Source organism: Cygnus olor, chromosome 3, assembly GCF_009769625.2.
Source record: "Cygnus olor isolate bCygOlo1 chromosome 3, bCygOlo1.pri.v2, whole genome shotgun sequence".
NCBI classification, from domain to species: domain Eukaryota; kingdom Metazoa; phylum Chordata; class Aves; order Anseriformes; family Anatidae; genus Cygnus; species Cygnus olor.
In genome coordinates, this window is record NC_049171.1 from 44,527,561 (window position 1) to 44,554,048 (window position 26,488).

At 34.7% G+C, this 26,488-nt stretch overlaps 1 protein-coding gene across 2 annotated transcripts in view; it reads right to left on the reverse strand.

The window, feature by feature from the left end:
• The window catches only part of ASCC3 (activating signal cointegrator 1 complex subunit 3), a 281,426-nt gene that overhangs the window by 170,358 nt on the left and 84,580 nt on the right, over positions 1-26,488 (reverse strand). For both annotated transcript variants that reach the window (XM_040551468.1, XM_040551467.1), the window contains exon 11: positions 6,104-6,268. In XM_040551468.1, the coding sequence (XP_040407402.1) occupies positions 6,104-6,268 (165 nt within the window). The remainder of the gene's footprint in view (positions 1-6,103; positions 6,269-26,488) is intronic.

The following is a 26,488-nucleotide window of genomic DNA, read 5'->3' on the forward strand; positions in this document are numbered from 1 at the left end:
GTATGACAGCTCATAGGGAAAATTTCTTAAATAAGGCATCATGAGGAAAGAACATTATTAGGAAGGAAAGCTCAGAAAGGTAATATGAAAATTGCTAGGGGGAAGGAGAAGAAAAAGAATGATAATTAGGGATGGAGAAAGAAGGGAAGTAAGCAGTGTGACAAAGTTGTGACAAACAGGTAGAAAAGTGCTAGATCCAACCATTCACATTCTAATGTGGAATGAAATGTAAAGCTCCGCCTGTCAGCAAAAATTTCTTAGGCTCAGTGGGAACTTCCACTTGATCTTCCAGAGGCCATAAAAGCATCACTATTTCCAAGGAGACTGTGTGTAGTTTGTGGCTATTTAAATGATGAGATAACTGAAAACTAAGTCTAGAAGCAAAACTATGCCCTTTAAGGACACAAAGGTTGGGCAGGATTAGGAGAAGGATTTATGAAACATTTAGATTTTTACACGTTTTTAATACTCACTTAAAACTTATCTGCAGAAAAATATGAATAGGTGATAGCATTTATTTCACATTCTAGTGAAATACAGTTATACATACATATATATATTAAAGGCACTAAGACCTTTGTGTCATCTTGAGGAGCTGACTACAAGAAAAACTAGACAGATCCACCTTAAAATACTGGCCAATTTGCAGTAAAAAACTAAGACAAAACAAAACAATAATAATACACTCCCACCCCCCAATCCCAAAGGAAAATACGTTAATTTAGCAATATTTGGGTCAAGATTAAAATCATAAACGTAATCTAGTCTATCTGTCTCAAATGACTATTGCATTCTAAATTGTGATATTGTTGAAAATAACATTTGCAAACATCTAAGTATAGCTAAGCTGACTATTGTTAAACATAGAAGCAGATTCATGAAGTTGCAGGATTGTGATGTTTGCTTATTGTTATTTTTTCTATACTTTTACTGTGTCATAACATGCATTAAAAAGAAAGTAACAAAGAGAAAGCGTGATTTTCTGTTTGTGTGAGATGTTATCCTGCATATTGTTTTGGATATTCAGCAATTGCATATTTGAATGAGAAAATATTTAAGGAATTTATTTTTTTGCATTTACTATGATGGTGAGAAATATGCTAAAATATTCCTCTGATCAGCCTGAAGTTTTTTTATTTCCAATACTATTGACTCATAAATAAATGAGTTCCATAATTAAATAGCGTCAGTAAAGTTCAATTGAAATTGAATACTTTGTTTAAAGGAAGTGCATATTTCCTTTTAAAAGATATGAGATAAGATGCCATGTCATTGCAGCACGCCTAATCCATACAACTCATTTAGGAAACATCATCAGGAACACAGCTACACACCTACTATTCATCTAGACACTTGGTTGATCTAATACAAAGATATAAATATATTGAAACTGAAATATAAGACAGAAAAATATTTGTGTGTCTAAGACATGAGCTTTGGTTCCCCAAAACCTGTGAAGTCTTTCACTACATATTTTCTTTTATTTAATTTATGCTTCAGAGTTGAGAGAAGGTATCAAAACTCACATATTCAGGTGCGCTTTTTTGTCTCATAAGCAGCAAAGAAGTTATCAACATCTCTGAATAATTATGACAAAAGAACTGAGTGTCATGCAGTTCATTTTTTCTTTCAAACTAATAAGTTTAGTAGATATTACAGAACCGTGGAAATTTTGATTAAAAAGTTTAAGCATTTCATTTTTACATCTGTATTATGCTCCACACTAAAACTTTAAACATCAAAGCTACAAATTGGATTCAAAGAAGTTGTTTGATGTTATACCTGCAATATGTAACAGAGCTCAAAGCAATTTTCCCACCAAAATGTTTTGCAAAGTCAATTTAAATCACTTACAAAAACATTTTTGAAAATCTGAAAAGTGCAAACATGCATGAATATGCTGTTCACTCTGCTGTAAGACTGCCAGAACTTCCGATATATATATAGTCCTTCCAGGTTTTTAAAAAGCTGATTCTAAAAATAATGCCGTAAGTTAAAAAGAACATGCTAAACTCTTACAGTAAGTGGTGTGACTCAGTGTTCATCTGGAAGAAAGTACAGTTATAATTTGAAAATTTTGAGGTGCAAATTAGGACAGACCTGCTAATGCATCAGGATGTTCCTGTTTTAAGAATGTATTTGTAAGGCTATCTTTGTATATGAAAATGTATGTCAAAGCATTATTTTCTGGCACAATGATGCCAGAGGATCACATTAGGCCTGATTCTTAAAAAGACTGAAAAAAAAGCCCACAACAAAACATGGTCTATTTTTCTATTATCCACAATATAAGAAAAACAACCTTTGCACACTCCATATGAAAACAAAAGATATATTTTATCGTCTTGTAAGACAGGATAACAAGCAGTGCAAAATATAACAGTACATGCAATATAGATCCTAACATGCATAGAAATCATAACATTGTCTCATATACAAGCTAGGGGAAGTATGATCCAGATGAAAATATAGGTACACCCCATATTTAGAATATCTATTAGTGATTTATTAAAAAGACTGAAGTAGCATTCAAAGGAATTTATCACAGTTCTGTCCTAGAAGTTATATAAGAGAATGACAGTTCCAGATCAGACCAAAAATCCAACTACCCCAGTACACTGTCTCCCACAGTAGCCAAAAAAGGGATGTTCTACTAACAGTACAGAAACAGGGAAAATGACAATGACACCTGCTAGCATAGCCCCACAGCTATTATAGCCACCAGTCTGATCTAGTGACTAATAATCTATAATGGATTTTTCCTTGAATAACTAGTTTAATCACTTTCTGAATTCCTCCACTACAAATTCTGAAGAAAATAGTCAATAGCTTTGATGCTTTAAACCAGTACACAAATCAGGTAATTGATTTTGGCAATTACTGCAGCGGTGTAATTGACATAAGGATATTTTAGATTGATGTGGTCAATGTATTTATTTATTTCAGAACTTATCTCCTTATTCTTCCCTTCTGTTTGCAAGAGTACTGAATAAGCATGATGTTTCTACAGTTACCAGCAAAAAATACATTCTAGAACTACATTCTGGAGAGGAGCTTAATATTTTATATAAAATCACCAGAAGTCAGAAGGACATCTCCAGAGATGGGCTGAAAATCCCGAGTTTAGTTCCTGTTCCAGTGACAATTATGAATTTATATTGAAATGCACAAAACAGAACTATGAGCAGGGAACAGTACCAAAGAAATGTAATCAACATTTTTACTTTGCAAAATATCATTAAAACTTTATCAGGTGGAATGTTTTTGCACTTAAAACATCTGTACTAGTATTTGCACTGAACTCCGGTGAAATACTTCTGTAATCAGAAAATTTACATTATCTTTTTAGACACCTAATAGGAGTTCCAATAATTTCCTAATTAGTTTTGGTTGTATACAGAAAAAATCACAGTGCTATGCTTGCAGGCTCAGATGCTGCAGTAAAACATTTTTTAGACCAAGTCTCTGATTATTTCCTTGTTTCCATATTAAAATGGTAAAAAAACTTCTATGAAACACCTTCTGCCTGCCTCTTTGTCCCCAGGCTCTCTTAGACGCTTGTAATTCAGAATATTTTTGTTTGGAATTGTTTCCTGCTGCATAGCTTTGAATATTTCTATAAATATTTTTGGAGTTTTGTTTAACTGTTTAGTTTACTTTTATACTGTAAATTTTCCTTCTCAACTACCTACTTTTGAAAATTTTCTTATAAAGATTCATAGTGATCTTCACCATTGACTTTCTTATCAATCTAGAAAAAATAAACTATTCAGAAAAGTGGTGAGATTATTAATTTCAAGATTTGTTTTGTTCTTCTTCCCAACTGTTTCACTTAAGGAAGGGTTACAAATGAGTAGCTTCAATTCCAGATGAATTAAACTCCAACTTGGTAGGTAAAACAAACCTTGAAATCCTAAAAGATTAAAGCACCCCAGAGAGCTATTTTTTAAATGAGTGTTGAACCAAGATACTGCTATATTACAATAAATGCACTAAGGGTAGGATTCAGTACCCAAGACATAATTGCCTCAGATCATTTTATTCCTGAAGACATCTGCACAGACTTGACAGACACAAAAGGAAAGGATATGTGGGAGATTTGTGTCCAAATGAAGCAGAAGCAGGAGGCCAAGATGAATAAGCTAGGGCAGATAAAATGGCTCTAGACATCTATTTCAGACAGCTGAAACCTACCTTACAAGTCTCATAAAACTTCACACTAAAACATGAAATAATATTACTTGCAATCTGACTTGAAGACAATGACCGTCACGGTCACTGCTAAAAACTGAGATGCTTTACTCTAAAGACACCTAAGGAAAACAAGGTAATCAAATCAATTTAAGAAAGAAAATACAATATCAAATGGGTTAAGCTTTCATGCCCTTGGAGTGAAAACTTTACTGAGCCCTACCCTACAAAAAGAAATTCTTTCCCAGTTTAGCTTCTTCTAAAGAATTATCATTTAGGTTGTTCTGTATACAAGAACTTTACGCTTACTGTGGTAGACCACAGCAGACATTAATTTTATGCCGTTCTTATAGGAGGTGAAATGATTCAGAAAGCACACAAGGAACCCTACTGAAGGGCCTTAACGAGCCTGGTGTAGCCTTACCACAAAAAAAAAAGCATCTTGAAAGCTAAGAGGTTTTAAACATTTAACATGCTTGCAAGCATAGCCATAACAATACCAATTGTGTTTATTTTTAACTTGTTACAGATTCTTTGTATTTAAATACTCCTGAATAATGTGTTTTTTTGACAAAAACACAGGAATGCCACTCTATCCTCTCCTCAACAATACATTGGGAATACTGGTGGAAAAGCTTGACATGAGCTGGAAATGTGTGCTTGCAGCCCAGAAAGCCAATCATAAACTGGGCTGTATCCAAAGAAGACCAGCAGGTCAAGGGAGTCAGTTCCGCCCCCTCTACTCTGCTCTTATGAGATTCCACTGCAGCTATTCAGCGTTCAGCTCTGGGGCCCCCAGCACAAGTAGGACATGGACCTGTCAGAACAAGTCCAGAGGAGGGTCATGAAGATGATCAAAGGCCTGGAGCACCTCTCCTATGGAGACAGGTTTGTGAGAGTTGGGGTTGTTCACCCTAGAGAAGAGAAGACCTTAGAGCAACTTTCTAATGCTGAAAGGTGGCTTACAAGAAAGATGGAAGAGGGCATCTTTGTCAGGGAGCTTAATGATAGGAAAAGGGGTAACAGTTTTAAACTAAAAGGGGGTTGATTTATATTACATATAAGGAAAAAATGCTAGGAGGGTGGTGAGGCACTGGCATAAGCTGCCCAGAGAAGCTGTGGATGCCCCATCCCTGGAAGTGTTGAAGGCCAGGTTGGATGGGGCTTTGGGCAACCTACTGTAGTGGGAGGTGTCCCTGCCCATGGCAGGGGGATTGGAACTAGGTGATCTTTAAGGTCCCTTCCAACCCAAACCATTCTATGAACCTAATGATTTACTTATTCCAATTCTATCCCTTTTATTCATCTCTAAATTCCACTTTTGATTAGACATGCATTTACAAGAAAAATGAGAGTCTAATCTTCGTTGCCCAACTGTAAATCCTTCTTTTTTACAAAGTTTTAGAAAAAATTTTAAAAAATTTATCCTTTTCTACTTTTGCCATTTCAAATCTTGGTATTTAGAAAGTAGTGCTAAAGCACTGGGTAAGAAAGAAAGACTGATTAATCTGAAGTACAAATTACTTAGTATTTTTCTAGCAGTGCTGAAATGATTCTAGACACTGCTCTTCGTTCAAAACATTTTTCTTATATGAAATCTGCCAATAAAAATCAGCATTGCTGGTAAGAAAATACTTCCAATTTTGGTTATGTTAAGCACTATCCTGATTATTATTTGTTTAAAAATGTTTCAGTTTAGTGTTACTTGTACAGTAAATAATTAAACATTAAGTAAGGAAACAGCTCAGTAATAAATTATGCATTCTAGGAATCTGACATTTGATGTAACAGAGAAGGTAGAAGAAAGATATTTTTCTTCATATTTAGCACAGAATAGCTATAAATTATAATATAAGCCACCTCAACATTTTTATTTCCTACCACGGGTTTGTGGATATTTTTTTGCTCTTACCTGGCGTAAAGTACGTGCTACTATGCTTTCAAGTACTGGTCCTCTGTCTTCATGCAACAGATGAACTTCATCAAGAATCAAGAGTTTTACCAGTTGAGAGAGGGCTACATCACCAACACTTTTTCTTGTCACTACATCCCATTTCTCTGGAGTAGTCACAAGCATCTGAGAGAGCAGGAAAAAGAAATATTAAGCATATACAAAGAAAAATCCAAACTCAACTTTATAAAAAAATGTATTTTAATATGCAGTTGAGTAAAGGCAATGTAGAACTTACAAAGCTACCTTAAGTTTTACCTGCTTTGTATATTTGAGGCAGACACAGTTTCCTGCATTCTACATGTGCTGGACATCAAAATAGTAGGCTTCAGCGTGGAAAAATATATGGAACTATCGTCAAATAACTTCAAGCTAACGTGTGCCATTTGTATATATTTTCTACATTAGAACAATTAAATATTTGTCCAGAATCAAATCCTTACATAATCATGCAAGACATTTAACGTTCAAGTCCCTCTAAAAACTATTTGTGGTAAAATATTTCTAACTGATTACAGCACAGTAAACATCTAAGACCTCCCAGAAAAACAATGGTTAATTCTGAATAACACTTCAAGGCCCTGGCTAGGAAAAGGAGACAGAAAGCTAACAATGACTTATAAAACTTCTGTGTAAATTGCTTATCCAAATCTGAAAAAAGATCATTTCTTCTGATCTTAACATTCAATTATTGAAAGTACCATCAGAATAATATTAATAGCTTTAAGAAAGCAATAGAATTGTTGCCTTAAATTTTTTGGAACCCAGATTGACAGACAGAATGGCTGAAGTGGGAAAGGACCTCTGGAGGCCATCTTGTCCATCTTGCCCAGATCAAGCAGGGCCATCCAGAGAAGGTTGCCCAGGACCATGTCCAGGTGGCTTTTGAAGATCTCCAAGGAAGAAGACTTCACAACCTCTCTGGGCAACCCGTGCTTGGTCATCCTCAAAGTAAAAAAGGGTTTCCTGATGTTCAGATGGAGCTTTCTGCATTTCAGTTTGTGTTCACTACTCTTGCCCTGGCACCACTGAAAAGAAGCTTGATCCAGCCTCATAGCCTCCTCTCTTTAGGTATTTATATACAATGTGTGGAGATCCCTCCTAAGCCTTCTTTGTGCTACACAGTCCAGCTCTCCCAGCCTTCTTTCATGTGAAAGATACTCATTTTGTTTTCAGAAGACTAGAAATCACTTTGTCCAGTAATGTTTCTTTTAGAATATTATAAAAAAAACACAACATTTTATAAAACATGAATTTATGAATGCTCTTCTCATTGCAAGATATATCCTGATATTTATTAATTCTCCTCAGACAAGTATTTTTGCCTGCAATGCCTCACAATATTGTCCCAGACCAATTATTTTACTTTCAGAATCTTAGTCTTTGCTAATCACCAAGAACCACTTCTGAAGACCATTGTCTTTGTGATGTTATCCAAAAAGATGTTCCTGTCCTGCAATATTTAAAACCAAATGGAAGAAAGACCAAGTCATATCACTGAGAACGTGGGGGGGTGTTTATTTCCTCACAATATTATTGCATGCATTTTGCTAGAAAATACAGATTTTTCAAATGCTTGCAGTCCTATAAAATAGTAGGTGTAAAAGTGTATGACCATAATTTATGAACCGAATTGTAACACTACTACAGATGCAACTGTTATCACTTTAAAATGAGCCATGTCAACCACAAAAAAATAGCAGCTGTACTTCCACAGAACATTAATTAGCAAACAGTGAGGAAATATATTTAGCAATGCATATTAAGACTTTAAGGTGTGAAATACTACAAATGCAAGCTACTTAGTTAATTTGCTAAAGCTAAATTGGCAATGTTGAGATCAGTTGTTTTTTATGCCAGTCATGTTATCAGAATATATATATAAATTGGTATCATTAATTTTTTCTGTTTCTAAGTGATGACTAAATATTCATTATAAAGCTCTCTTACTTTGATCTTATTTTAAAAAAGTAATGTTATGCAAAGTAATGACCTGAATTAAAAGCTATACTTGATATACTGTCTCATTTAGTAAGACTAGAGATCTCCAGAGAATATTTTGCCAGAAAATAAGATTGCTTCTTATATTTATTTTGCAGATAGAAATTACAGTTGAGAAAGAAAATCCACCAAAAACCCAAACAAATCATCTTTGTAGTCTCAAACTCTAAATTGAATTTAAATGTAAGGCGCTAATTAAAAATATCAGCTAAAAGAAAATGTTGACTACCAGCAAACGTTAACAAAGCTACAGATTATTTTTTCAATTAAAATAATAAACAAAGCAGCATTATGATCTATCTTGTAATTACTTTTAAATGCTGTGGTGGCATTTATATTTGTAATTAATTTTCAGAAATAATGTATTTCATCTACAAAGTTATAAACTCAAAAATTAGATTCAGCAAAAGGATTCAACTTTGTGTATGGAGGCAGAGAAAGAAACCAGTAACCAAACCTTAAAATATCTTTTTAATATATTCTTTTTTATACTTTGACTTCAGTTATCAGCACACTGAGAAGTGTGTTCATTTATATTGCTATTTCACCACTTCACCTCTTTCACTATTGAAATAGCTGGAAAATAAACTGTCGCATTTGTTTAATGAACTAGAACTCATGCAAGACATTTCAATCTTTTTTTTTTTTTTTTTTAATTTTATTAGGGTATGGCTGAATAGAAATGGGTTAACTGTCAATATTTTTGCTGTCAAATTTCTCTCTGCACATCTAAGTCTCTTTTTCCAATGATTTTTGGATTAATCAAATTAATATTAACATCAAATTAATTAAATATAAAGTCATTAATAAAGATTCCATACTGACTTTTTCGACTTGAAAAAACATGGAATAGTAAAATTGGCTTATTAAAGAAGAGTCTTCTTAGGTGACAACTGTCACTCATTTAACTTCTGTAACAAAAAAAGACGTGCTTAAAACTAAACTTTCAACCTAAATGATTTCATTTAGGTTCAGGGTGATTTGATGTATCTCTATTACTTTATGTAATGTTCACATAAGAAGTCAAAGCAAAAAGTTAAATTACTTCACTTTGAAAAATGAAGTCAAAGGTGACAATACTAGCTGGTAACTTCAACCTCAATTGACAAACACTTTCAAGTGACTGTGAAAATGCATTTTTCTATAATGGTACAATTTGCTAAATATTTTTGGCAGTTTCTTTTCAGTCCCCTTAGAAGCCAGCCTTCATGATAAAAGGAAGTTATGTTTTCATACCATATTTTCAGAAAATTTTGAAAAATGCATGGGGTTTGATGTATGGGGTTTTTCTTAGTCTGAAAAGGCCTATGGTCTCATAGAGAGGAAATGATCTTCCATTAATTTCTAACAGCTGGTACAGCCTGCAGGTTTACTTTTTCAATAGCTCACTTGCAATCCTTTAAATTCTTCACTTCCTTCTTAACTTCTCCTGAACAAATCTTGCATGTGACTAGTATCTGATTTCTGTGTGAGTAATTTGTGCGCCCTCCCTGAGGCTAGTAAAACTATGTTAATACCCTCAGATTCACACTCCCACAGGTCCAATCCACGTATGAAAATATTTCAGAACAAACTACATAAAATATTTAGCTACAATTTCCCATACTAAAAAAATTCACTGCTTTTAAATTCTTCAAGACTATTTTCAAGAACGGTTTCCCTCTTTTAGCTACTTCAGCCTCCAAGTATATCCACCACTTATCTGACCTTTTGTTCCTTTCATTCGTACAACTATTGAAACTCAGAAAAAAAATACAGATAGCTTCCTAGTTACTATGATAAACACTTAGAAAACACTTACAAAAGATCTAGGTTATTCTTCCTATCTGCCAAATATTTTCAAACCAAAATGTATAAAAACATGTTGGGGGTTGGACCCAATGATCTCCTGAGGTCCCTTCCAACCTCTACAATTCTGTGATTCTGTGAAGAACTAGTTGACTAGGACATCAGGCTGAGCATCAACTGGGATGATAGGAAACAAAGAGTGGTATTCATATTTGTTTTAGACAAAATACCATTCTGATTATTAAAAAAAAAAAAAAAAAAGATGGTTGTGAATCATCAGATTAGTAAATTCAGTTCTGTGCTCTGTTATCTTAAAAGTGGATTCTCAAAAAATAGTTGACCTTACACGTGTTCAAACCCTTCTGGAAGGTAAGTAAAGTAGGCTTGCATGGCAAATTCTAAACAAGTTTTTTTTTTTTTTTTTTTTTCTATTATCTGAACTTATAAAAACCTGTATTTTGGGACTGAAAATGGGTTTACATAAATTCATGTACTATGATGAGTAAACACCCTATAAGAAAAAATTTTGGTAATTTCTCTTTAAAAGGTGCTTTTTTTAAAAAAAAAAGCTTTTATTTGTGATGCACAATAAATATTTCAACTACTATTTGAATACAAGACACTTGAATGAAATGATGAAATGCCTATAAAAGAAAGAAATTTTTAATTTCTTACAGCAGAGATTTAACGGGCATTCCTGAGAATAAAAATGAAACATTCTCATGAACAGCAGGAACACAAGATTGACAACAACAGTTTGTCATAATCAGCCCCATTCAGAAAGCAGATCTTGCTGCCAGTGGGCTGTTCAATAAATTGTTTTTTACAAAATGACTACGAGTAAAGGCTTTTGTAGAACTACTAAATCAGTATCAACCATAAGATTTAAAGTCCAAACACAGACCTGACAATCTTACAGGCACTAGACTTACCCAGTAAAATAATTCCAGAGAACTAACTCGAATGTAATTGATGAATTAAAATCTCTGATTAGAAAAGCAACAAAGATCGTAAAGGGTGTACAAAGTTCTGAAGGACCAAAGTATCTTTTTACAAAACCTCTTACAACTGCACCTGAGCAAATACATTGGTTGCTCCACCTCCCAAACACTTGACTCATCTTCAGATTAGCATTCACTTCTGTGTTTTAATTTTTTCTTTAACTGTGTTCAGAAAGAAGTTATGAGCAGTAATTCTTTTAATAAGTTGTCTCATGGGAATCATGGTAACTTAGTGTTTTAATTTTTTTTTTTTTTTTTTTACTTTTCTCTTTTAATAAGATCATGTGAACCATCAGCAAGAACTGTTAGAGATGGCAAACTGGTGTACATGTAGAAGTTTTCCTAGAAGGTGGGGAATTTTTCAGAGAAACAGCAAACACCTACCATTGGGATTAACTGCTACTTAGCATTTCTTTGTACCTTTTGTACCACTTGCTATTAATTAATCCTCTTACTATTTCAGCATCCTCAGGAAATGAAAAAGAAAACCAAACCTCACTTTAAAAATCACCTGATGCCTGCAGCTATGTACTCCAGAGGCTACCTCCTGTGCAAAGACTGATGGAATTATTTGTTTTGTTGATAGAATGAAGAAGTGTGATTGAAGACACCAAAGCCAAAGCTAAGCAGAGGTAAAGAGATTGAAAACAGCTAAAATACAGCCTGGAAGTAACTTGAAGACATAATCTCCATTAGAAAATGAATGTTATGTATTTAAGGAGTTTGCCTTTAACAGCATAAGGCAATAATTAGGTATGACTACAGGTTATTTCATCACCTGTAGATTAAAAAGGTTTATTTTACTGAAATTATATGCGAGGAAACAAAGCATCATTCCATGTACAAGAAAGCAGAAAACTTACTAAAAGCAGTATTTTCAGGAGTGCCTGGATGATGTTGAAGTACAAACACTTTTATGGCCTATTCCATTTGTAGATACAGTTACAGAAAAAGACTAGCACATGAACCAAATGAAAGGTCTAAGGATCTAAAAGCTTCGGAAAGCACAGAACCATCCTCTTTCTACATTTCTGTCTGTAATAAGTTTGTCTCCAGCACAATGATTCATCATAGATGGAAGGCAACAGAATTCTGGTCTAGCCACTGCTGCTTTTCTGTCAATATTCAAAGACACTCTCTCAAAGATCTACTTCTGTAGATTTCAGTTAATATAGCTTCCTCATCTTTATCATTTTCACCTCTCTACTGGTCTTCTCTCTTCTCCCACTCCTTCACACACATCCTTAATTCCACCTCACCACACTCAAAAGAATATGCATCTGATCCTACAGCATGTTCTCTTCAGTCACAGCCAGGACTCCTCATCTTCTGACAGCTTTTGGCCATGGGGCATGGACATACTACACAGTTTACTCTATTCATGGTGTAACTATTTATCACGGTGTTTTTTATTGGCCCTTGCAGAACGTTCACTGCAAAAGCTTCACTCACATACAAACGGAGATGCAGAAAACTGCATGCAGTTACACACATCCACCCAGACAAGCCTTGCATTGGAATGCATCATATTCTGCAGTTCTCTATAGAAAGCTGCTACGCTGGGGCTATGCTTTGCACAAATTGGAAGTATTTCCCATCAATGATGCTTTCGAGCTTTTCACATTTTAATATTAGATTCCCCAATATCACACCCCATGAGGGTACTCTGGCACTCTCCAAGGCAAAACTCTGTCAAAACACGTTACAAAGGCATCAGCCTGCGAGTCAACTTTTGTAATGCTGTTTTTATCCTACTTTTTATTGCAGTCATAGTCTGCATGATTTAGTCAAGCATTTTACAAAACCTCATGCAAGCAAGAGCTCAGGCAGGGAGTGTAATAAACACATAGAAAGTGAAAGAGAGGGCAGCAATTCAAAATAAGAATTTGCGGGAGGAAAGTAGGAAGTACTAAATAATGAATATAAATATATTGCTTTTCATAAATCAGTGACAACCATCTGATGCTATGTTTTACATAGGTAAAACAGAACTATGTCTCCAGTAAAGCAGATTTCTTACACTACAAAGCTTGGCAGCGCGCTCATTTGGGAGCATTCAGAGTAATGGCAATACAGAATAAAATATATGAGCATCTTTGAAACATTCAGTAGTCAGGCTACACTTACAAAAGATAGTATTTCATGTTAGAAAGACTTACAGAGGTGGCTTAAAGTGATGCGTAACAGCACCAATTAGTAAGCCATCAAAGCTAACATCAATAATCAACAAGGCTAGAAATCAACAAGGGAACAACAAAAAAATTTAAACAGCCACCTAGAATTCATTAGAACAGCAAATTAATTTCTAACTGAAGAAACATAACTTTGTTTAACATATTTTATTTTATAACTTAATCCTAGAAACTTGTAATTACAAATGATTTTGTTCCTTTACAGAGCCCATCAAACCCATCTAATGAAAAGGCAATGATTGACACCTACTTAGCAGAGCAAGATACTTATGACACCTCACATGTACCATTGACCTGATTTTTTCAATATTAGTTCAGTTGTAGTACAGTTAATGTCACAGAGAGCTACAAATAATAGATGGAGGTTCCCAAGATCTAAAATTTTATGCTTTCAGCTCAATGCTGGATGTCCCACTGACTACAAAATCCATGCATAAATTCCAGTACTAAATTTAAACCTCCATATGATTGGACTTTGCCAAAGTCAAAATAAAATGGAATTAAACCCAGTCTAGCCAACGAGACTGCTGAGTCAGAAAAATTCCTTTTTGTTGCTGTGAAAGCAATGAAGTTTTTTACACTGTTAATGGAAGAATATAAAACTTTACACGAGGAATAATTATATTAGTCTTAGGAGAAACTATGAAAAGCAGTAAGTATTAGGATCACTACAGCACTTACTTGAGAAAGAATGTAAGAGCATCTGCCCTCTAGATTTTTTCTAGGAAAAAAAACCACCACCACCACCATCTTTTTAAAGTCAGTACAAATCTTATTTTAACGACCGTAGTTACAAATGAGGAAGAGCAGCTTGCATGCTTTGTGAAATTTAGCTCTTATATCATAAAATATGTAATTAGCCACTCAACCTTCAAGTTTAAATAATGATCTAAACGTTTTAACAGAGTTTGATCCTAAACATTACCCTGTTTTTTCTCCCTCTTTGCTGTTAATCAGCTCACTAATTATAGTTATACTAACCTCTGATATACTACTGTCAGGTCTGATTGATGCCAATAGCTCCCTTAATCAGATCTGACAACTTACAGCAAGTGCCTGTCTCTGGAGACACTGCTTACAGCCTGCTTGTTATTAAGTCTTCTCCGTGTTATTTTGCAATTTCTTCTCCCTCAGCCTCTTTTTCGTAGAGAACAGAGATAGTAAAATATCAACAAAACATACACACAAACACTCTACAGCCATGTTTTTAAATAGCATTGTAGCAATATTTGGGCTAAAATTGATAAGTTTGCTTACTGGATAACTTACAGGGAAAAACTAAGTATAGGAAGACTTTTTGTAAATAGAACGATATTCCCCAGAAATTTAAAAATGTTTTTCCTTTATTTTATTTTATTTTTAAAGCAGGCAAAGATAAAAGACTATCTCAGCTCTCAGTTTTTCTAATGAAATTATACAGGCATACATTTAAAACTTGTCACAACGGTCCTGCAGATCTCATTATAAACTGTAAATATAAGAAGTTGAGAATAACTTTTGTTAGGATAATTAGAACCTTTTGTTTATTTATTACTCAAAAATTAGAAATTAGCCAGAGTAGGGAGCAAAAGTGACCGTGTTCCTTTACGTAGCACAAAAAAAAAAAAAAAGTGAGCAAGTACCCATTCATTCTCTGGAATACAGAGATAACTTCGTATGAGGAACTGTTCTCCAAGAAGCAGTTGTTCTTGATCAGTTCCTTACCCCTCTCTTCTGCTCCTGTAAACCACTACCCTGAGATCTGGATTAACCTAATACAATGTCAAAAAAAAAAAAAAAAAAAAGGACCTGTTTGCAACAGTGGCACAGTGGCATTTGGTTCCAAGTATCCTTTTTAACATAAGCTTTTCTCAACAGTTTTATTTTCCTTCACAGATTTGTATGCTAGAGGAAGGAAGAAGAATTTCCTTTTTTTTTTTTTTTTAAATCCCAAACCATTTTTTTTTTTGAGAATCAATGCAAATCACTGATTCAGAAGCATAGTAAGTGTAAGCTGAAGAAATGTTTCTTGGTTCAGCTGAGATGCAGATGTTAAACAGATATTGCACCAAGAGCCAATTTTGTGACATCTGTTCACACAGACACAATCCAAACAGCAAGTAATTTGCTTTCATGCAAATTTTATTTCATGAAATTTGTTTTCAAGTCTACACTCCAAAAAAAATTACATATGCTAATATTAATGACAACCAGTGCTGAAGGTGATTGCAACAACCTACAGTACAATTGATAGTTTTTTATTCTCCAGTTATACTAACTAAAAACTTGCACACACTTTGGATTTCAGCAGGATCTTTTAAACGCTCAGAGTAAACACCAACATTTCACAGTTGTGATGGAAGGATCTTATCAAATGGAGTTCCACAGAAGTTTATCCAGCTCAATACTATTGCATATTTTTTCATGAGTAATCCTAAAGATTATACTCACTGAACCTTCAATTGACATGATGCCTCATGGAACTGTAAATGCATTGGATTACAAAGTAAGAATTCAAAAATGCTTTACTAAGTTGAAGGAACAGATGCACTTATGAATGAGATTCCATAATCAAATTTCAAGATTCTACACTGAGGATGAGATTCATCTTGCCTATCTTGCCCATTTAACTTATTTTATAAATTCATCATCTAAACTTGTTGTCTGGGTTCCCTCTTGCTGGTTCATTTCATCTATCTCAGTATGAAAGTCTTAGAAGTCTTTTCTCTATAGCGTTCTTCCTACAAGTCTATGCAATCAGTTTATACTATTTGCCTAACTTACAGATGGCTAAAACAAAAATAGATTAATCTGACCCTTTGGAATAATTGTCTGAACAAATACAGGATGTAAAAACTGGGCAAGGGAAAGAGAAAAAGTACACCAGTCTGAAAGTGAATGAAGAATGCTATGCTGGTGCAAAAAATGAAACCTTGAAACAGAAATGCTGTTATTTGGACATGCTAAATAGAATCACAGAATCATAGAATTATAGAATATCCTGAGTTGGAAGGGACCCACAAGGATCACTGAGTCCAACTCCTGGGTCCCCAAAGGACCACTCAAAAAAAAAAAAAAATCAAACCTTGTCTGAGAGCGTTGTCCAAATGCTTCTTGAACTCTGGCAGGCTCAGTGCTGTGACCACTACCCTGGGGATCCTGTCCCAGTGCCCAACCACCCTCTCGATGAAGAACCTTTTCCTGATATCCAGCCTGAACTGCCCATCGCAGCTTCAAGCCGTTCCCTCGGGTCTTAAATAAAAATAAACCTTTCACTCTGCTCAGCAGCAGAATGACTTTGGAGCAAACTTTTTGTTTTGGGCAACTTAATCCAAGAAGTGCAAAACAACTGAGAGTCCAGAAGTGAAAAATGAGAATGACTAAAAGTAAACGAAGCATGACATTTAAGAAAAACTTAAATGAATTGATGCTTAGACTAAATAACCATGACTGAATGCAGATAACTACAACTTTGAGAGTCTTCAAAAAGCAAGCAGCAGTGGCTGGGGAAGACAGACATTCAGAAATGGGAAGCGATAATAAAATTTGCATATGACTTAAGTTTAAAATAGATTTTTGTAAACTGCATTAAAAAAAAAAGTGAATCTCCTGAGGGAGATTCATCAGGAAGTTTAGGAAAGCTCTGTCATCAGGATATTGTAAAAAATTTGTCAATGGTGGAATATATGTATCACATCTATTTTAGCAAAACAAGACAGGTTAGATTAATGCTTGTCCTATTTCGTACGGTTTTAACATCAGCTTAGTGTACATAACTGCACTTAATGATGCATTCATACCAAGGCAATTGTCCTTGAAACTTCAATTAAAAAACATCCTTCAAATTTCACTTATAAACACATATCTAAACAGCACATTCTAATTATACGCTATATGAATAATTTAATATGCTATGAATATATGCTTTACTTATAAAATATACTCCATACTAATATTCAATATGCTTTAATTCTATAGTAGAGTGTGCTTCAGTATAGGTATTGCATGCGAAGGCAACTTAGATTCTTTAGAATATTCTTTAAAATGTTTTTGTAATATAGTATTGAAAAGTCTGTACTTTTAGATGGAGTCATATATTGTAAGATTATCTGCAGTATTTGTAAGTATTAATTTGAAGTCTAAAGTGTTTTTTCTTTTGTTCCACAGTCAAAATAAATGCTAAACAACCCAAAATATGCTGTAACATGCAAAATGACAACTTAGAGGACATAAATTCTAAATTGCTTTGATGTCGTTTTGTAACTTACTTCAAGTCTGTTGCATTTTCAACTGACCAGAAGCTGTAAAATTTGAAAGAGAGCCAAAAGAGGCAAACATTTCCTCAGAAACCTGTCCTCAACTCTACTCAAATAAGCTATCGTTTTGCAGAGGAATATTCACTCAGCAGGCACAGCTGTTATTCTGCAATTTTTACAGCTAAATCAAAGATAATTGGACTTCTGAGTACCTTTAAATTGTACTCTGGGAGAAGGGTCTAACTTAATGCATCATTTGCATTAACTATAAAAGACTGCTTTTTTATCCTGTAAAATTTACAGTGCTTAAAAAAGTATTTGGAAGTGCAAAGCAGTTAGTAATTTTATAGATGTGGATTTCTTTTGCACAGAACCCTTTTAGTTATAAAAGGCCATTAAAACCAACGAAAGTAAATCATTCTTCCAAGTACTTCATAGATAAAATATTAATGATAATAGACACTATTGAAAAATATATTTCTGCAACTAGCTTCCTACAAGTTTTACTGGCATTCTCAATGCCAAAAAAGCCCCAGAGAAAACATCCTACAATAATATTTTATTTGGTGTTTTTAATAAATTAATACAATTATTCACATGAAGATGAGTAATTAGTTCATGCCATGAAGTAATTCAGTTTCAGATTCTTTGCTATTAACTTAAGAACTCCAGTTGAGGTATTATTTATTTTTACTTATTAAGATTCATTGCACTTTAGAATTTAACAATTAGACAATATATTTTAATGATTTTTCAGTCTTAATTTTGCATACAAACACATGAAAAGCATACTGCTTATTAACCTTCCATCACTGGAAAAGAAAGTTTGAAATTTGACAAAATACCATCTTTCATCATTAAACAGGAACAACTACATGGAACAGTTAAGCAGGCAAAATGGTATCTAGAACAGTTCCTCGCTCATATTTTATCGACACATTCAGTAAATATCACATAGGCAATTCCATCAAAATAGACTAATCTTGATGCTCACAGGAAGTGAGAAGGCACCTCTGGAGATCTGCCAGTCCACCTCCTTTCCTTAAAGCAGGGTCACCAAGAGCAAACTGCTCAAGACTGCATCCAGTTGAATTTTGAGTATCTCTGAGATGAAGACTCCACCTCCTCTCTAGACCAACTGTTTCATTGCTGACCACCCTCGCAGGAAAACAAAACCAAAAATTCTTAGGCTTAAACAGGATTTCCTATATCACAGTTTGTGCCCGTTGCCTATTGGCCTTTCACTGGATGCTGCTGTGAAGGTCTGGCTCAGTCTTTTTTACACCCACACATCAGGTATCTATACACGCTGACCACATATCTCTGAGCATTCTCATCTCCAGACTGAATGAGCCCAGCTTGTTCTACCTCTCCTTCAATGTCAAATGTTCCTGTCCTTTAACATCTTTGTGTCCCCTTGATGGACTCCTTCATGTCCCTGTCTGTCTTGTACCAGGGAGCCCTAACCTGACTGTCTTCCACTATGTGTTAAGTGTTCCTCCTCCAGCCCATTTCTCTCAAGGGCTAGGGATTGCTGAAAGTTGGTCCTAATAGTAGAGCCTGAAGCAAAGAAGGCATTAAGTACTTCAACCTTTCACAAGTCCTTTGTCATCAGGTCCCTTACCCCATTTTAGCAGCGGGTCCATGTTTTCCCATCTTCCATTTGCTGCTGATAATATACCTATTGATGCCTTCCTTGTTGCCTTTAACCTACCTATGCTTCTTGCCACATGGTCTTTGACTTACCTAACCCCCTCTCTTCATACTCTAACCACAATGACATTCCTTCCAGGTCTCCTGTCCCTGCATCCACCTCTAATATGCTTCCTTTTTATGTTTGTGTTTTGTCCTGCAAACCTCCTGCCACTTTTGCTCAACTTCCTGCTCATTGGTATGAATAACTTGAGCTTGGAGGCATCAACTAGCAATAACAATGTCACAGAATCGCTAGAGATTCCAGAAGGCTGAAAGCCTTTCAGTTCTCCTTCTTGAGATAAAATATTGAAGTATCTTATTGCATCAATGTCATATCCTCATTAAGTGATTTACAGAGGAGTGTAAACATATTGCATTAACATGCTATTTGATCAGTTTTCAACACCAGATCATTTTGCTGGTCACTATAACAGTTTAAGAATCACAGGTATAATACCCTTACACACACTGCACTTTCTGAAGCACTTTAAGCTAAGACTATGTTCTGCGTAAAACTGTAAAATCTCAAGAATCATACTGCACGACAAACACATTAAGCTATCTGCACTTACTACAATTACAATCCAATTTACTTATCAGTACACAACTGAATGAAAAATCTTTGAAATGTTCTGCTACATCAGGAACTCTTCCCCCCATAACCAAGGTTACCAGGTTACCAAATGAATATAACATTGAAGATGTCTGTTTCAAGGGATGTAGCAGCAAAAACCACTTGGCAACTAAGATGGACTGCCTGAAATGTACTAAAACAAGACTAAATAAGTGGAAGAAATCTTGTGCTTAGCACTACGCCTTTGACATGAAGTAACCTTTGGTTTGGCTGATACTATCTAAAATATTATCTTATATGGCAAATAAACTCTAACCAGTACAAACCCAAACTACAAAGACTCAAGAAACAGGCTTAAAATACTGCTGAATCTCATGTAAGGTAACCACTTAATACTGAGGTTTCTATACTCTAACAGCTGACTAGCTAACACTTGATGGTCTACACAAAGCTGTTCAAATTGTTCAATGCTCTGACTCCACAAGAGTGATATATTTATATATATTTATACACACACACACCATACCTGAGTGACTTATAGGGTACAGGAAATTCAAAGGCAACTTCTCCTAATAGCTTCAGCACTCCACTGAAGAACTGGGAGAGAAACTTAGCACCTGCAGCTGGGCTTGTTTCTCCCTACCATCAGGCACCTGTATTACACTGAAGCCCCTCTACCAACATTAGTAGTACTTGCAATGTAGCTTAAAACACTACAAGTATTTTGCAACCAACATGCAGTTCGCTAGCCTCTGGATAGTCACTCTGTTGTAATTATACAACTAATATCACTCATGTTAAGGTCAAGACAGAAATTGATTCAGTTGGTCCCGGTCATTCAAAAGTCAAGACATGACCTATTTTTAAAAAAGGTTTTCCTATCAATTACAAACCTAGTAACAGAGAGAGGAAGAGGCTGAAGCCTCAAGAAAATGACTGAAGAACAGCATCTCAACATAAATACAATTTGTATATTATTCTACTTAAACAAAATTTTAATTTGTATAGGTACAACACTGCTCTTAGATTATTATATCTGTTACTCAAATGCAGCAGATATTAACACCAGAGGGTTTTTTTTCTTTATTTGATATTTTTTAAAATCTAAATGCAATACTTTTGACACTTTGCTTCATGTTATTCATTTCTGCAATATTCTAGCAGAATGGAGATGAACCATCAATAAACATTTAATTTTCACATATATAAAATATATATAGTAAATAAATTTTAATGTCATAAATCACAGACATTTCCCGTATTGCTTGATTTTAAGTGGTAAATGGACAGAATATTTAATATAAAAAAGATTTTATTGAGAAGAATGATTTCAAGATTTTTTTCTGCAGGCACATATTAAAAAAATAATTTGAGGCAATCATGAAACATTTACAATTAGTTTCATAACAAGAATAAGCAGCAGATTGATTTAACATGTTCATTAGAAAGTTATTCAGTCAGATCTTCCCATTTTCAGTAAGTGACTTGTGTGTCTGAGATTTCCACTAGAAAAAATTAAGAAATTTACTCGATTCACCTGCAGGTGACACTGTTGGTCTTAGCCATACAACCAAAGAGCAACAGCCTTCCTCTCAATATATTCAGTTGCAGCCTGGATCAAAGATGTATCCAAAGCACAATTATTTTTCTTATATTTGTACACTAGTACTTTTAAAGTTCCACTGTAATATCAAACCTCTGCAGAGACAGTGATTAATGCAAGTGCTTCAAGTACAGATATATTTAAAATGAATTTATTCTGATAAAGCTTGAAGTAAATGAAAAAATGTGTGCACTGGAGGAAAAAAAAATATATACTTATAGCAAGGGCTGTTCATCCAAATTGAAAACTTTGTATTTTCATACATACATTGAAGTACAATACCAAAAAGTTATATAAGTTCATTAAAAAATAAAAATAAAAAATCCAACATCCCAAACTGTTTCCAAAGCAGTTTAGAAAAACTGGAAGGAAACGGAGCTAAGTCAGGCATGAATATAATTACTTCCAATAAAAGTGAACACACAACAAAGAATGCAATTACAAATAAAATCCTATATACTTTAACTACAGAACACACTGAACATTTTTTCCTGTTGTTCAAAATTACTGTAATTTTATTTGGCATCACTTCAACTAAATTTTTCTGCTAAAACAAAAATTAACTCCCACTTTCCAACCAAATCTAAACAAGGATTTTAGCCAAGTGAGTCATACCAAAGAATGCCAATTACACCTTTTTATCAGAGTATGTGGCATTTGATTATTAAACATAAAGTAGATTACTCAAAGGCTGTATTAAAATACTACAGATTATGCAGTAATTGCAGGCAAGTAGGCATGTAGTATAATAAACCACTGTACCTGTCCATTTGAAAGAATAAATTATTTCAAATAAAATTTAAATTAATGTCTTGGAGTAGTGATTCTAATTTCCAAAGCATGGAAGCTTGATTTTAGTAAAATCAAGATGGATTCTGTCATAAATCTAGAAATTAATTTAGGTCACAGGCAGCACCTCCAGTTCCTTACAAATGACTACCATTTTTTATCCAAACTGCTACCATTTGATCACATATAAGTACTTTTTCCCCTTTGGCAAAATCTTAGCTGTCATAGGCAGATATATTAATGGGACAACAGTAAATCAGCCAGGCTTCCAACAATACCACTAGTGTATTGGAACACCGATGCCAAAGAAAAAAAGAAAAAAAAAGAATACAATGCTGAAGGGACAGGCTGGTAATATCAGCCTGACAAAACAATGGAATTGTCCCAGAGACAGAAAAAAAAAAGATTGAATGCAGACAATTCAACTAAGCAAAAAGCTTATCAACTGAACCTACTGAAAAGTTACCCCAAAATCTCTGTATAAACAAAACTTAATTTCTTAATCATTTTCATCATAGGTGACAATCAAGAATCCTACGTGTGAAGTCACAGAGCTGCTGCCTTCATTTCTGAGAGCTAAAGAATTCAGGAAAAGAGGTTTGGCTCTGAACATTACATGCCCCCAAATGTCTCTCTGCTGTTTACTATCAGTCTTTTTTTTTTTTCACCTACTTTACTATAAATCCCACAAGAAAGGAAAAGAGAAAACCGTGGAAAAGCCATATACTTCATAAAAGTGGCACTCAAGGAAAAACTCCTTCCTTGTCTTTAAATGGTCAACTAATACAAGGTTAAGAAATTGAAAACTCAAGTGTTCCTGAAGTGAGTTGGATAAGCATAGTGGTACTACAGAAGTGGAACGGTGAGTGCTCACTTTAAGTATGTTCTCCAGTTTCAGATCCTAGTGATTTACCACACCCAATGGCAGGATCACCTAATCCAGATTTTCTCTTAATTTCCCTTATGTTATTCCCTATTCTGGAACTCTGAGGACGGTCATAGAAAAAAAAAAAAAATATATATATATATATATTTTTTTTTTTCTCTGCCTCTGTTTATCCATCAAAAACCTTTTGGGATTCCACTTTATCCCTCCAAAATCCAAGAAGAATACACTCAACCCAGGTAAGGAGCTGGATGTTATTGACCATTAGTTTGCTATAAGCTGGGAGTGTGGATTGCTTACTGGTGAAGCGACTAACAAGATCAGGACCTCAAAAAGCAGTATTTCAAATCTTCAAATCAAACACAACACAGTAGATATTTGTATACAAATCCCTTCTGATTTTAAGTCTTGTATTCAGAACTTGACAGTAATCAAGAAACACATTTAATATTTACAGAAAACCTTTAAAAAGGCAGAAAAAAGATATGTAATAGTCTGTAATTCCAGCAAGCCTTACTGCCTCAAATATATCTTGGATAGTGTTTTTTATTGCACAATTTGCCCTAAAGGTAGCATGGAAAATGAAGCCAGAAGTAAGATTTTATTTTTCAGACTTCAGTCTTCTGAAATGAAGACAACCCATATGAAGATGACAGAGTGAGGTGGAGATCACTTTGGGATATAGAAATCATATTGCATGAAGAGATTTTGATGTTTCTTGAGTCACTGAATCACAGAGCATCTTGTGTTGGAAGGGACACATAGGGATTATCGAGTCCAACTTGTACTCCACACAGGGCAACTTAAGAGTTAACCAACAGATCTAGGATCCAAATCCTAGATCCGAATGCTTCTTAAACAACTGTAGGCTTGTGGCCATGACCAGTCGCCTGGGAAGCTTGTTCCAGTGCTTTACCACCCTCTCTCAGTGAAGAGCTTTTTCCTGTCCAATCTGAACTTCCCTGAAGCACCTTTAAGCCATTCCCTTGTGTCCTGTCACCAGTTTGGTGAGGGAGGAGATCAGCACTTCCCACTCTGCTCCTCCTCACGATAAACTTGTAAAGAGCAATGAGGACACCCCGCATCCTCCTCTTCTCTAAGCTGAACAAACCAAGTATCCTCAGCTGCTACCCTCATATTAGGCACCTTAGTCCCTTCACCATCTTTCTTGCCCTACTTTGGACACATCCTAATAACTTTATATCCTGTTTACATAAGGAGTCCAAACCTGCACACAGTGTTCGAGGTGAGGCCACACCGATGTTGCGTACAGTAGGACATTTCTTTTGACCAGTTAGCTATTCTGTGCCTAATGCACCCGTTTGGCCAGCAGGGCACACTGTTGACTCATACAGAGCTTTCCATCAGCCAAAATCCCCAGATCCCTTTCCACATGGCTGCACTCCAGCCTCTTGCCCCCCAGTCTATAGGTTCATCCAGCATTGCCCCATGCCAGACACAGAATCCAACATCTGTTCTTGTTGAACATGAGTCAGCTATATAAACTTTTGTTCAAAAACATTTGGGTATATTTAACTCATTTGAAAAGTGATTTTTTTCATCTCATTTAAATGCAGATAGACTTATTTTAAAAAGACGTTAATTTGAAAATTCAGAAGAAATGAAATTTTCTTTTAGCACGATAGTACCACTGAGAAATACTCTGAAACTTTGGTCAGAAAGAGAGGCTAGTCCCTTCCTTTTTTTTTTTTTTGTATTAGATTTTGTTGTCCTTTGAAAAGTTATATCTCCCCATCCAAATGCTGATCAAAAGAGGATATTCTGCTCCTGCAGCCATTGGTGTGCATTGAATTCAGGACTAGTTTTCATTCTACTCATATTGGAACAGGGATTATTAACTAGGCTCAACTGTTTTGAAATGAAGAACTTGAAAAGAGGAGGGCTTCTCTATATCTGTGAGCTTTATAATCTCTGGATCACTTCTGTTGGCCACTGCATGACAGTTTATCCTCTTCCACACTAAACCCAACCAAACAAAAAAGTAGATTTTATTGTGTCTAAAGCATCCAAAGTTTCCAGAGCAAAGAACCACTCTGTTCCAAGAAGGAAACAGACTGGTATCTAAAGGCAGCAGTAATACAGCTGCATTCAATAACTGCAAGCAAAAAAACAATAGCATTTAATTGGAGATTAAAGTCCAAGTGCCTGAAGACAGACAAAATATACCAGATGTGAAGGAAAAAAGTTAGTGATGAAGTAAAAAGAAAGCATCTGAGATTGCATATGCTGAATTATATGAAGTATTTTTGGTGGATTATTGTTTTCACAAAATGATATGGTAATATGAATGGGATAACAATTGACAATCTCAGGGAAAAAAAAAAGATTCTCCTAAATTTGATTTCTTTATTAAATGCTCCCTGAAAGGCCACCTGCACAGAACTTATTAATTCCTACCAAAACCTATGAAATAGACTGAGAGAATATTAAGAAAACTAGTCTTTAAAAGAATAAATCTTGTTTATCAAGATTTCTTTTTTATATAAAAATTCTTTTTATTGGAAGAAGCGGACATTTACATTATTAGTTATGTGGATTTATCACATTTATCACAATTCAACCTACTTATATGCTAAATAGGTCAAGCAGTCAAAAAGAAATCCATCATGTCTAACGTGATTTAGTGATAATTCTGTCATCACTTATTTTTTTCCAGTTCCTAAATGCAAAAATTTATCCCTTTTTCCTAATGCAGAGATGTCCTAATTTCTGGTTACATATAAGCATAAAAGCACATGAAATGGGTAACCATAAAAAAAAAAGTAGATCAGTAACTAGTGTAGAGAACCCCTTTATTACACGCATAAGGTTCTACCAGTGGACTTTTTATATACATTAAATGGAAAGCACATATATACACCGATAACACAAAATATAATACAGTAAAAATTAACAAACTTTACCTATTTTTATTTCCATGGGGGAAAAAAAAGCAGCAGGAATCAAGCTCACTATTTGCTTTTACCCAGAACCATCTCTATACCTTATTAATGTGCAGGAAATGAGAAAAAGAGTATAAGAAAAAGCAAGCTGTAGATGAAATAGAAAGCACCAAGCTTATAGCCCTCTTTTGCTTCAAATAGTTTCAGACTTGATTAGTTTTATATTACAGATAAGAACTTAAGAAAAAAGTATTATTCCATTTTATTAGTATCAGATTCCAACAGGGAATAAAGCCTTCATGACTTAATATCACAGTCTATCAGCTGACAGAATCTATCACACTGATCATCCATATTACTGAAAGGTCCTGATGCCATTTGCTGTTCTCAGAACTGCTTGCCCTATTCAGCTTTGATGCTTTTGTGGTCTCTGCTTCACTTCTCACTTCTGCTTTGCCATCACAAGTACAATTAATCAGCTAATCTTTGAGATGTCAAAATACATTCAGTCCTTCAGGCTATTTCCTCTCCTCAAGAAAAGCATTCTGTGCAGTAATCAGACAAATGTATTTGCCAATGCAAATGCAGCATACACAAATTCTCTTTTCATTTGCAACACTGCTGTTTTCAAAAACACTTATCAGTACTGTTGTATTACTCATGCTCTTCAATAACAACT